This window comes from Camelus dromedarius, chromosome 2 (genome assembly GCF_036321535.1).
Source record: "Camelus dromedarius isolate mCamDro1 chromosome 2, mCamDro1.pat, whole genome shotgun sequence".
Lineage (NCBI taxonomy): Eukaryota > Metazoa > Chordata > Mammalia > Artiodactyla > Camelidae > Camelus > Camelus dromedarius.
The window spans coordinates 50721344-50735278 of NC_087437.1; the positions used below are offsets into that span (position 1 = coordinate 50721344).

A 13935-nucleotide genomic window follows, 5' to 3' on the forward strand; every position below is an offset into this window, starting at 1 on the left:
GAGATGATTACTCAGAAGAATTAAGTTGACCTATATTTGGGCTTTAATTGAATACCAAGGCTGCAGGGAGAATCAGAGCAGAGAATTCTTGCTACACAGGGTTATTCATTCTGCTGTAGTAATGAGAGAAATGTTAGGTGTCTCCTTGACTCTGTGTTCCCTGCAATCACTGCATTCTGCAGGCAGACAAGCCTCGATCGCAGTTTCATTATGATATTGCTTTGCTCGAGATCTCAAAGACTCTTTACTGCCTCCAAACAACAAATCTAATCTCTTCTATCTGGTTTTCGAGGCCTTAAGTAATCTTGTTTCCCTCTTTCATTTCTTGTAGGTTGATTTTCCCCATGGCTGCTATTATCCATCACAAATGTCATTCATGACCATACCTGGCACAAACTGGTTCCTCTTGCCAGGAACACTGTTTCTTCTGTACCTTTTGATCTCGGACATCCAACTCTAACTCTGCTCCTCCATTAAGAATCTCCTCCCCTCCCCGTATATTATTGTGCTAGCTGGTAATTATTTCATGTGTTTTTTTTTTAGCTGATATATAAGTTCTGAAGGTAGGGACTACGCACAATGCTATCACATAGTGCTGAAAAACATTTTTGTTTCAAATACAATAAAGTCTTGCTCTGGCAAGCCATCCAAATATGAAAAGAGAGTAATTATGCAGGACCCTTAATGGACACCATCTGGCATAACATTTTACCTGTACTACTTAAAAGTTTATAATTTATTCAACAAGATCTGAATGCTGACTATATGCCAAGCATATTGTACCTATCAACTCTAGCCCAACAAATTTGTATTAGTTACACATAAAAACTCAAATCTATAAAATCAAAAATGAATAAGGAAATATAGATTAAACTGTTGCAGCAAAGATGGGTGACCTTACAGTATTTACTCAAAGCTGGTGGTAGAACAGAAACAGTAGTCTTATAGATTCTCCTATCTTCTTAATTCACTAGTTAATTTTGCCTTTTCTCAAAGCTCTTTTGCAAGAATCATAGGTATTTTCATTTCATTACATGCTGTAACTTTTTCCCATTGTATTTTTCATTAGAAGTATGATTTAATCACTTACTATAAATTAATGCAATAATTCATCAATTTAAGGGACTCATTATAAGACTTACAAAATTACAATAATAAAAGTAGGCATGGTTGTAGTAATAGAAAAGTCCCCAAAGATACACTATCACTTAATGAAAACAACAGAATACGTGGCCAATTAGTGTTTTTCAGACAAACCCAACTAAACACTTTCATATATGCTGAATTGGGCCCTTTACTATAACTCAAAGATACATTTTAACCAGTAAGAGCCCACATGTTTGCTTGAGTACACTTTAAAGTAAAAGAATAGAAAGTAGTCTAGTTAAACTAATATTGGTTTTAATCAAGGGGCACGTTCCTAAAGATGTTTGTTCATTCATTCTACAGGCTTTTTTTTTTTTTTTTTTTTTTTTGAGTCCTGTTAAGAGCTAAGCATGATAGACCCTGGGCATAAAAGCAGTCAATAAGTCAAATGATGTGCATATAAGCAATGTGACAAATGCTAGAATAGAGGTAATGATGGGGATTCTGAATATAAAGATTTTTTTTAATGAATTTCTTCTCATGCTTTTGGTCTTAACCACTATAATTTAAGGCTTTCTGATCTGCAGAGTATTCATTAACATGCATGAAAACACCTTCCTGTAGGCCAAAAATAACATTACATTTGCATAAATTGTTGTCTTTGGAGACCTATAGCCTTTAAATACAATAATTTAATCAATATTAATAATAGTTTTTCATTTACTATTTTCTTGATAATCCATTTCTTAAAACACGGAGTATCTTTGGAAGCCTGGCTTATAAGATGCCATTTTTAGCTCTTGCTTGTTGCTTTTATGAGATTTACAAATTTTGTTCTCAGGTACATAATGAAGGTTAGTATATAGAATAAATATGTGATTTTATCTGGGGAAGATAAGTGATGAGATTTAAACAGAGGAAACCTACCCTCCTCCACCAACACCCCCTCCCCTCTAAATTTTAGGTTAAAGTGACTTTTGCAAAGGTATGTGCAATCTTACCTGCTCGGGGAAAGATTTTTGGAGCTGTCAAGCTGCTCTGGCTCAGGGTTGTCCCCATCATGACTGCTTTCAAGTATTTCTTCATTCTGAAGTGAAAGAAATTTTGGTAAGATCATCTATTTGGGAGAGGAGGACTCTTACCGATATTTTTCTATTCCTAATTGTCTTTGTTTAGTTTTGCTTTGGTTTTTAATTTTCTAGATGAGCAATGTAACCATTTTCTCACATTTCTCTTTCTTTCTTGGGTTATCCCCAACCACTCTGGATCTTTTACAGTTTGCCCTTCAAGCTTCCTTCAGGAACATCAAGGACTCATTCTCAATAGCAGGTATCCGTTTTCCTTAATAATGAAGGGTACTAACAGTGTAGTTCTCCCCCTTCCCCGTTGATTCACAAAAAAGTTCAGAATTTGAGTTTCAAGGAGCAGTAAGGAAATGATTGATTCAATATTTCCTTTTTTTTTTTTTTTTTCTTTTTTCTTTTTTGGGTAAGAAATCAAGGTCTGGAGAAGTTGTGACCTGCCCAAGGCCAGAAAGAGATCTAGAGGCAGAGATAAGTCCAGTGGCCACTTTCTCAGGCTGGTAATCACAAGTCCGTTCCATCACACTGCCTCCTTAGGCAGTGCAGAGTGGTTACCAGGGCAGGCTTGAAGCCAGACGGGGGTTGGAAGCCCTGCTCCACTATGTGCTACCTCTGAGACCTGGGGCAAGCTCACTGAACCTCCTGATTTCTTCCCCTAGAACATGAACCACATGGCACTATCTGCCACATAAAGTTGTGGCTCCTTTTCAGAATAACACTACGCATTTAATTCTCAAAAAGAGACAAGACTCCTACTCAATTTACTTTTAAGAAAATATTATTTTAACAAAGAAACAAATTTGTATAACATTGACAGCAAAGAGAGTTTTATAAAGGTATTAACCAACAACGAGCAAGTAGATAATTATCCAGCGTTTGTGTTCTTCCTGCCTGCCAGGTTCTGTTTAAATGATTTCTTTTACATTCTCACAAAGGGGAGTACAGCTTTTAAAAGGGCCTTCTTGCAAAAGTGTTGTTAAGGGAAATTGAATGAATAAACATAAGATTCCTTGCAAATTAGAGCTGAGGTTGAAGGATGAGCTTTCCCCAGACTCAGATGAACAGATAGGAGGCCTCCTTGCAAAATAGGTGAGAGTAGCAGGCTGCTCAGCCAGCTGTTGACAATGCAAGACAGTCCTTTCCCTGGATTAACAGAGAGCAGTCAATGTAAGGTTGTTTTATTATCCACAATGCCAACCACAGAGACAGCAATTCAAAAATGTTCAGAGTATGAGAGAAAACCATGGACCTTTGATCTTTTCATAGATCATCTTCCCAATTTTGGTATCACATCAGGAAAGCAGGCTAACAATAAAGAAGTACTTGGACACTAGTTTTGCTAATTCAGCTCTAAAATACAAGAGGAATCTTATATTCTAAGTTCATATTTGTTTCTTTTAAAATAGGATATCTTTTCAATAAGAATCTAAATTTTTTAGTTCCCTCTGTTACATATATTTGACCAAAGACTAGAATGTATTTTTCATTTCAACTAATATACAGAAATAAATACCAGTCCTTGGATTCAAACTAATCTAGTTATTTTCACCACACTACCAAAGCTCTTTCTTCACATTTTCCATGTAATGTTGAACTAATTACTATGTCAGATAATGTTGTATTGCTTTCCTTTCTAGTTCCTCCTCTGTGGCATTACAATGTCTGAAACACCCACTGGACTTTGAGCTCCAGCCTTATTCATCTTTGAATCTACAACATGCAATACCTTCAGAAAGAGTAACTACCAATATTAACAAAACTCCCTCTCACTGCTTATGCTTATGAAATGAATTGTGCTCTTTTCAACTCTATTCATGTATTGTTAGTATAGTGGATTATAGAATCTCTTATTTCAGGACAACTTAGTTTAGTGATGGAAAAATAATGACCCAAGGTGTAGGTATGGACTTTGTCATCTTTTCTACAGAATTATGATGTCCCTCTAATTTATAGATTTTGTCATGCTTGAGGTGACCTCATGGGCTTGCTGAAATGCCTGGGCACGGACTTGGTTGTGTCATCCCATGTTCCTGTGGCCACATGTCAGACAGTTGGTAGCAGGGTGGAGGCAGAATCCTCTGTCAATCACGTTTGATGGAATATAACACTTACGTTATTGAGGATGTTTGGGAAGGATCCACAGCAGATTGGGGACTGCTTAATAAGAGCCTGCAGTAGGTAGTTAATTGCACTGTATACCAATGTTTTGCGAAGGTTTAGACAAGTCAGTTATGTTCTAGCGCAGTAGCTTTAAAAATCTGACCACAACCCATAAGAAAAACTTTTACATAATGACACTTATACACACATATTGTGATTTATAATGAGAAATATATTTTTGTTTTTGTCCCGTTTCTGGCACAGAGCTCCTAAAACCTTTTAAATTTCTTGTGATAAGAGGGATAAAGAGTGTCTTGACATTCATAACAAACCCCTTTCAACCACAGTTGGGTTTATGTTAATGCACTGACTTTTAGAAAGCACCCCTATCCAGTCTGTCAGAAGCACAGGTGACAACTTGGATTTGTGATTGGCTTCTGAAGGAGGCATGGGAGCAGTCCTGTAAACCCTCAATGTTTGGATTCTGATGCTATCTGCAGGTAGACAGTACAGAACTCAGTTAATTGTTTGGTGGTGTTGGGAAAAAAACATACAACGGATGTACATGTAACTGAAAAATGGTTTTGTGATTTTTGTGATGTGATGCATCCTATTTTGAAATTATGCTCTTCCATTTCATCCTGTTCTATCCATTTATTTATTTATTTATTTATTTATTTATTTATTTATTTATTTATTTATTTATTTATTTTTAAATGCTGGTGAACCCACCAAACTGAGTTCACTATCACTGTTATGACCTGTAATTTGAAAACCTCTTATAGAGTGAAAAGAACACAAATTGAGGTGTGAGAGGTAAATACAGGTGGAAATCCCTGGCTTACTTTGTAAAAAGTGGCCTCAGGTAGCAACTTAGTTCTCTAGCTGTATAACAGGAGTAATTACATCTATGTCAGAAGGTTGCTGTGGTGATTAGAAATAATGTATTAAAGTGCTTAGCACAAAGATGAGACTTAATAAATGGCATTGATGGTTGGCGGTTTAATATTTACTTTGTGGGGATTAAAATAGGTAATTATGTAAAGCACTCAGCATGCTGAACTTCAGTAATTGCTGGGCAGTTGCTACCTGCTCATGCATAATAGAGACCCCATATTTCTCACTTGCTGAGAGATATTGGGCAAATCACTTAATCTCCCTTGAACATCTGTTTTCTTTTGTGTAGAATAAGGGAAATCTGTGATTTGGCTGTGAAATGTTCTTCTGCTTATAATATAAAATACCAACATAGGTGCTATTGCTTCCAATTATGACGTGAAAGCTAAATTGTAACCAGAGTACTTTTGAGAAAATTTTAAATTAAGCTTCCTGAAAACTCTAGGAAGAAGAGAGCATATTCAAATAAATATTTGCTATTTTTTTTCTTTCAGATATTGGTCCTTTGATTCAAATAATGGACCAAGAAAACTGACCACAGACCAACCTACCAATTGCTGCTATATTTCTTTGTTAGAGTTTCCTTATGAGTCTTACTGAATTATAAGATGACATTCTTTTAAAGCAGAGCAACAAGTTTCATGTAAAATCATATCCTGCTTCCCTTCAGTTATCCTGACTTGGAGAAACTTCTAGGGCATCCTGAAGAAGAGATTTTTCTCAGCCAATTGGTGCTTTAAAAGGGAACCAACCCATAAACTACTCTATTGGGAGGCCAGTCAGGTGGGAGAGTCCCTGTCCCTGTATGTTCATTTTATTCTGAAGAAAAAGAGTGGCAGTGAAGGCAAGCAGGCTGGTAGCTGCTTCAGGCTCGGCATCACTCCCTGTACCCTCACCTCACCCTGGCTTCAAAGTGACACCAACCCATCAACCTGGGTTTTCTAGGATCACCTTCAATGATGGCTTCACATGTCTTCTCAACAACATAGAATCTGATTGTTTTGTCCCCCCTATATTTGGAAGAAAGACTTATTTTCAAAATTGAAAAAACAGGCTAGGTGCCTAGCCTGAAGGAATTTTGTAAAAAAAATTTTATTTCAATTTCTCTGAAGAATATATCATCTTTTAAAATTATTTATTTAATTAAAAAATTTTAAATTTGTTTAGGGGGGAGATGATTAGATTTATTTATTTATTTATTTATTTATTTATTTATTTATTTATTTAAATGGAGGTACTGGGGATTGAACCCAGGACCTCATACATGCTAAGTGTGCACTCTACCACTGAGCTATACCCACAAGAATACATCATTTTAAAACTTACATTTTAAAAAGTATCAAGAGCTAATTTTTGATTGATTATGAACATTGTATTTTTTCTTCCCCAAACAAGAGATAGACAGCAATATTTGAAAGGGAATCAAATTAGTTTTTCCCTAAAGTTAAGTAATTTCCCTTTATGATTTTAGGAATGCTTGGAAGACAAGTTCAGCTCCAACTCTTTTAAAGCAATGGTATCCAGTAACAACTTGAAAGTACAATTTATTATATTATCACATTTCTTAAAAAGAGAAGCTGCTAGACCTAATTCTGAGAAAGAGAAAGTAAAGCAGATAAGGGGCTGAATTACACTCTTCATTTAAAGTATGAAGAGTGAACACTGCAAGAAGTGTTTAAGGTTAAGACTTTCCTGGCATTGTCAATTAATTGTGAAAACCTGAGAAAGTAAAAGAGGTATGACAAATATTAATCACTGAGTGATTATAGAATGACATGGCTTAGGGGAGGATAGTGGGAAAGAAAGGAAAGGAAACCTCTCCAAAGGGCATTCACCTCCAGCCTCAGTCCAGGGTGGCCTCAGAGACACCGCCCCAGAGTGGAGAACATCAGCCATGAGAAGCAGTGGCCTTCCCCTCTGGGACTGCCAGGAAAGGGGAAGCCCCACCCTTCTTATTTGTGAGATGCAGTGGGTTCTGATGTGAAGAAACGAAAGGACTTAAAAAACAGGAACCACTTAGAGAAACTATCCTGTGAGTGGATTCCTAGCTGGCTGGTCTGTCCTATTTGTGCCCTCTCACTGGCCCTACCCAGCAAATATTTTACTCTTCACAGGCATTGCCTGAAGAGGCCAGTGCCTAAAGATTCCTTTGGATAATAGGGCAGCCAGTCTCTTTTCAAAAAAGGCAGATGTTTGCAGGAAAGTTAGCAGGCTGTCAGTCACTCAGCCATGTGTTGCTGTGACTTAGCTCATTTAGATTTTCCCCTACCTGTAGTCCAGAACAGCTACACTGGGAGGAGGCTTCCAAGAAGGAGGGGAGGGGAAGGTTTTAGGACGTTTTATAGACTGAAGCCCTTTGAAGAGGAAGGGCAGGCTTGAAGAGATAGCCAAAAGTGGTCCTGAGGCTTTGTGGAAATGGGAAATGATTAGAGAAAGATAAGGAAATGGGTCCCAGATACAAACTTTACAAAAATTTTCCAGGGTCTCTTTTATCTAAGATCTTGAATTTCCCAACTAGAATTGTTGGTAATTAGTTCAATGTTCTTACTGGTTAAATTGGCTTTTATAGGTTGTACTCACACTCTAAACACTATTTACAATATCTGTTGATGGGGGAAATGTCTCCTTAAAACTGCAAATATTGCAACATTGTTTAACCAATGATACGCAAGTCTGTAGTTCTGTTAAAAATACCAGGAAGTGAGGAACATGTCACAAGATACCTTTCTTCCATACCCAAACCAAGAAAATAAGAAGGAAATAAGTATGCCAAGGATGTTGAAAAGAAGTTGCCCATACATTCTGAAGTTTCTCAGACTGATTTCATGTGATTTAACCTCGATGTATAATTGTCAGTGTAACTTAATTTTTACTTGTCTGTAAATCTTACTTAACTCATATAAAATCACAAATTTGAAAAATGCTTTATTACATTTATAATAAATGAAGACCTCCTGAATCAGCATTTCTGTGGGTGGAGCCTGAGAATCTGCATTATGAATAAACTCAGGGCTGCAGTACACAGGGAAACTTGAGACTCTTTATTCTAGGAATTGTTCAGAGAGCTTGGCTGGGGGCTGCCTCAAGGATTTGATGGATCCTTTGAATCTCTTATTAGCGCTAAGAATGACTAGACTTCAAATCTTAGGAAGTAAACAGTGACATGCTTATGATTCACACAGTTCTCTTGATGAGGATCAGGAAGGTAAATGAAATTTTTTGGAATTCAAAGGAGTGAGAAAGCCAAGAACTGAATTTGGCCCTAATCTGTTATCATTTGGCAAAAAAAAAGATGCATATTTGAGATTAGGAGAAGCTATTTAATGTAAGGCCTGAATCCAATCTTCCTTCAGTTCCTTCCCATCTTTTACATAGAACGTTCTATCTGTAAACATAGGGTTAAATGGAGAATTCACATTACTACGAATCTTCTATATGTCAGGCATCATTGCTAGGTGCTTTCCATACATTTCTCATCTAATCAACCATGTGTGAGGTCACTTTATTTATCCCCACTTTGCAGAAGAGGAAATTTAGAGGATAAAAGGTTAAGTAAACTGCTCATTAGGTAGATTAAGTGAGTGATTCAGGTAGCTAGGGTAAGTTTGATAAATAAGTAAACTGCTAGAGTAAGTAAACTGCTAATTTCGAATTCCAGTTCAATCATTTACTTAGTTGTGTGAGCCTTGGGGGAATTCACTTAGTTTCTCAGAATCTCTCAGCATCTGTGATGCTGAGAAGGGAAACAACACCTTCCTCACAAGGTACTGAGGACTTGTGATGAAATCAGGTCCACACAGCACGTGGCACAAGGTCTGGCCGTCAGTCGGTGTTAGCAACCCTTCCCTCTCCTCTCCATTCCCTTCCTGCTTTGGCTTTTCTTGTTTTTTAAATAAATTTTATGAGGGAGCCTGTTTGCTCAGAAGCCTGAAAAGGACTTTGCTATTTTAAACGACTTTAATAGGTGCCCAGGAACACTGTTTGCTGGTGCTCATGGACAGTAGCTCTTCCTTTTTCCTGAGGGTTGACGTTCAGGAAAAAGAAATCCTCCTCCGCCTTTGGCTTCTTTCCAGCTCCAAAGAAGAGGCTGTGATGTGAGCAGCCCGGGGAACGTAGCCCCAGGGAGTCATGCTTTCTGCTTCTAACTGGTGACGTGAAGGGCAGAAAGTAGCCACATCACAACTGCCAGCAACCGCAGGGAATGACTCCGCTGAGGCTCTCCCAGACGGCTTCAGCAGCTTCAGTGAGCCAAGCACATGCCCTCACAGCTGCCAGCCCGCCCCGAGAATCCCGGCCACCTCCTCAAGTTGAACTTGTCCAGTTCCTGCAAACTGGCACAGCAAAGATCTTCCTGCCAGAGAAGATGGAACGCCTTTTTTTGGGAATGAGTTCTCTGCTGATGATAAATCGTACCATGATTTTACTGCAGGTCGTGAGTATCAGTGACTCCAGCAGCAATCACGAATGGTTTGGGGTTATAGCTTTCCTTTTTCTTCCTGGGAACATTTACTGTTGAGGGCAGGGAGGGCATTTAGAACTGTGTTATGATTCGCTCTCCTAGACTGGCTGTGGGTTCATTTCATGTTTGAGTTCGAGGCCTAAGGCCAAAAAGATGTCAGAATTGTCACCTGGAGTCAGATTCATGTTCTCTTATCTCTCCTGGTCATCTGTCTTGGACAGCAGCCACAATACAAAAGAAGCAGTGATTGTTCTTGATGTTAATCAGTCTCCTTGTTTCCCTTTTAATGGCCCATGGACCACGCAGAAATGAATCCAAACCTTCTTTTCTAATCTACCTTGTTCTTACAAGTTTTCTTACATATTTTGGAATGATGATTTCCCTGGTTATACTACCTACCTTGGGAAACACTAATTGCATTTACTGATTCTAAGTTGATTTCTAAGTCCAAAATTTAGTGCACAAAGCCCCTTTCTCATATTGTTCATGACTGTGGATTCTCCTCACTCTTCTTCTCATAGCCTTGGGCTTTAGAAGCAGAAGTCTGGCCAGCCACTGTTGGCCAAAATGAGAAAGTTTGGCAGCCTCTGTTCCTACCCCGCTTCCTCTACCACCTTGACCATTATACTTGCTTATTCGAGTTCACCAACTATATATCTGTGTGTGTATGTGTATAGCGTATGCAATTTTGTCATGGTCTTTTTATATATAAACCATATACTGTTCTAACAACTTTGAATATGAAGACAGATTATAGGAATGAATAAAATGACTGTTCCCTCAATAGAACAATATCTACCAACAATTATGTACATGATCAAATAGCTTTTCATTTCTAGTTGCAATTAAGAAGAAAGAAAAGGAAGAAATCCTACAAACTCCAGCTTTTGGGAGCACTAATCTATGCTATGTGCCTTTATGGGCATGTCCTCAGGAGGAGATGGTAGGTATGAAATAGGGGAACACAACTTATTGATTTATTGATAATTATGACAGCAATCTCATGTCAGAAATTTCTATTGGTAAAGGAAAAGTGATCTTACCTTGACTTCAAATTTAGTCTCGTCATCTTCCTTTCCCAGGGAGCTCAAATCTGCTTCTGCATAAGGTTCCTCAGATGTTTTCTGATGAGGAGCTAGGGAGCCAAAGAAAACCTGCCATTAATTTGGCTACTTGGCTTATAAATAACCCAGAGCACTTAGCCTGACTTGAACCATGTTGCTGCAGTTGATTAGTAAAGCTTAATTGAGCTGCTACAGTGATTTCCAAGGTAGTAGATGAAATTTGAGGTGAAGGAAAGAGGCAGAAAAGAAAGAGTCCTTGACCCCAGGCATCTGACATTTGATCTCAAGAGAAAAAAAGCCATACCCAACATCACATGAAACATCAAACCACAACAAATTGGTAAATATAATATCATCCCCATTTTTAAGGTCCAGCTAAAAGCTCATGTTCTTTATGAAGTCTTCTAACTATTCCAAACTTCATGGATTGTTTTATGCACTGCTGCTTTAGCATTTATCATTTGCAATGTGTGATATTGTATTTGATCTTGTTCTTGGATTGGAAGACCAGATTCAGTTCACTTTTTATTGAATGTATTTTTTCCATTATATAGCTAATTAACTTGTGCTTATTACAGAAAATTAGAAAAATACTAAAATCTTACTACTTAAACACATTATGATTACATAAGGGCAGAAATCATTGCTAATCTGATGATCTAACAGTTGGATTCCAGAACTGATGGAACCACATTTTTAGTGGATGGGATGACTATGTGAAGAATCAGCTGAGTCTGGAGGGAACTGGACAGTGTTGCCCTTGCTCCCTCATCTGTCACTCTGTCTCCCTCCTCTCCTTCCCACAGGACTCTCAGACACCTGGGAGATACCCTTCTTCAAAATCCACGGCCATTTGGCAGTAAGACTGGGATTTAGGGAGGAGAAGCCCTGGTTAGGCTCAGAGCTTTCTAACCCAGTTTTACCGGAGGGCTGCACTGGGGATGGGGCTACAAGGGTAATAGTAAGTGATATTTTGAGTTCTTACTTGTCACCATTACCACCCTTGAATGCACAGGCACAGTTCCTTTGGGAAACTCACAGGATACATGTTATTATCCCAGGACAGGATAGAAATATAGGTCCCATGGCCAAAGTGTCATCTATCTAATGCCACCAACGTGAACTTGGTTCTTATCTATGGCAGACTTGATGGAGCTTAACTGTCTTGCCTCCAGAGGCCCCTCCCAGCCATCAGGTTCTGTGAGCCACTGGAAGCGGCGCGAGCTTTCTGTGGGTTTCCATGGATGTTATGCTAAAATTGGTTGTGAAGCACACTGTTTGCTGTTCCAGGTTATATGATCACTAAAGCTACTTTATAACAATGGACAGTCTGTTGGGCTCCTCACCCTCTGCAGGATCTCTGTAAGCTGAGAGATTCCAGGCATAATAACGGGAAGCTAGAAATGCATACACTAATTGGCAACACCCATGACTGAGAAGCACCTGCCCTTAATGCTGGTTAAGTACTGTGATGAAGTTAAAGGCAGGGGCATGTGAGCAATGCCAACAGCGTTCAAGTCCTGCTCTTCCATGTAGGAAGCACACATTATCAAAGTAATCTCTGTGCCTTAGCTTCTTCATCTGTACAGCGGGGAATAATGAAAAAGCCTACAGTATATGGTGTTATGAGAATTTCATGAGTTAATATGCATAAAGTATTTAGATCTTGGAAAGCACTCAGTATATTTTAGCTATTATTATTGCCACAAATGAACTTTTTCACATTCCTTATGTGCTTCAGAGAGGTTGAATGTTGTACCCAAGACACCCAGCTACCAAGAGTCAGAGCTGAGATTCCAACTCCCATCTCTAAGCAGCCCTGACCACGTTCCTTACACTGTGACATACAATAGTTTATCTTGGCACAGTCTCAGTTACTAAGGAATTAAACAAACATGTTTGAAAATCCTGTTAGCGACCTGCCTGAATCCACACTCAGTGGTTAGTCTCCAAAACAAAAGTGCAAGATTGCTACACAAAATGAGCAAGTTGCCTGACCAGGGTCAGCAATACCTGTTCAAAGATCTGTCCTGTAGGAAGGTCATTACCTACTATGAATTCTTGTGTTTCAAAAGCCAAGAGACAACCTATCATTCCTGCTGTATTTACTTGTAACAAACATGCCCCTTAAAATAGTGAGAGAAGTAAAGTCATAGAAGTGAGCATAATTTAGTTTTGGGAACGAGCCCTGGATGAGAGGTCAGGAGAACCAAACCCTGTTTCCAACCATCCAAGAAGGATGTCTCTGTGTGTGTGAATGTCTGTGTATCTGCGGTATATGTGTACATAAATGTGTCTGAGTGTGCTTGTGTATGTATGAGCATGTGTGTGTGTGGAAAAATTCAGGTAAGAAATTCACTAAACTGTTATCAAGACTTAATTCTAAAAAGTGGAATATGTGATGAGAGATAGGGGACTGTAAATTATACTAAATGGAGAGTTACCAAAAAGACCTCATAATTTCCAGATAAATAAAAACTAAAAGAACTTACTGCAAACCCACCTGCAATACAAGAAATGTTAATGGAAGATCATTAACCTGAAGAGACAGAACACAGGATGATAATTCAGATCTACGATAAGGAATAGAGAACACCAGAAATGGTGACTAGGAAGCTAAATATAAAATAATACACATTTTCTTTTTTTCTTCCTTTCTCTTAATTTCTTTAAAAGATATACAATTGTTTAAAGCAAAAATTATAACACAACAATATTGTTGTGGGATGAAACACATGTAGATGAAATACTGAGGATAAGCATAGCACAGAGGATGAGTAAAGGGTATGTGGCACTCTAATGCTGCAAATCTCCTGTGTTGAAATAAAGTGCTACAATGTTAATTCAAAGATGATTGCAATAAATTAAGGATGCATATGATAATCCCTAGAAGAAACATCTGGGGAAAAACAATGCAAAGAGATATGTAAGCTAAAAAGCCAGCAGATGAATTTAAATGGAATACTGAAAAAATTTTGCTAAACCAAAAGAATCCAAGAAAGGAGGATCAAAGGAATAAAGAAACATATGAGACAAGTAGAAAATAAATAACACAACAGTAGCATTAAATCCAACTATATCAATAATTACATTGCATGTAAATAGAATAAACACTCCAATTAGAAGGCAGAGATTAACAGAAGATTCAATTATATGCTGCCTACAAGAAATATATTTTAAAAACAAAGACAGAAATTGAAGAATGGAAAAAATATATCATGCAAACACTGAGCATAAGAAAGCTGGA

At 38.0% G+C, this 13935-nt stretch overlaps 1 protein-coding gene and 1 long non-coding RNA gene across 15 annotated transcripts in view; one reads left to right on the forward strand and one right to left on the reverse strand.

Moving 5' to 3' along the window:
* Window positions 1-13935, reverse strand: part of MCF2L2 (MCF.2 cell line derived transforming sequence-like 2) — a 210608-nt gene that overhangs the window by 82746 nt on the left and 113927 nt on the right. For all 14 annotated transcript variants that reach the window (XM_031452036.2, XM_031452021.2, XM_031451998.2 and 11 more), the window contains 2 exons: window positions 10668-10759; window positions 2088-2173 (listed from right to left, as the gene is read on the reverse strand). In XM_031452036.2, the coding sequence (XP_031307896.1) occupies window positions 2088-2173; window positions 10668-10759 (178 nt within the window). The remainder of the gene's footprint in view (window positions 1-2087; window positions 2174-10667; window positions 10760-13935) is intronic.
* On the forward strand, window positions 302-5877 carry LOC135322791 (uncharacterized). Its single transcript, XR_010383700.1, has 5 exons — window positions 302-515; window positions 2051-2193; window positions 2364-2415; window positions 3806-3905; window positions 5660-5877. It is a non-coding gene; the product is annotated as an uncharacterized LOC135322791 (long non-coding RNA).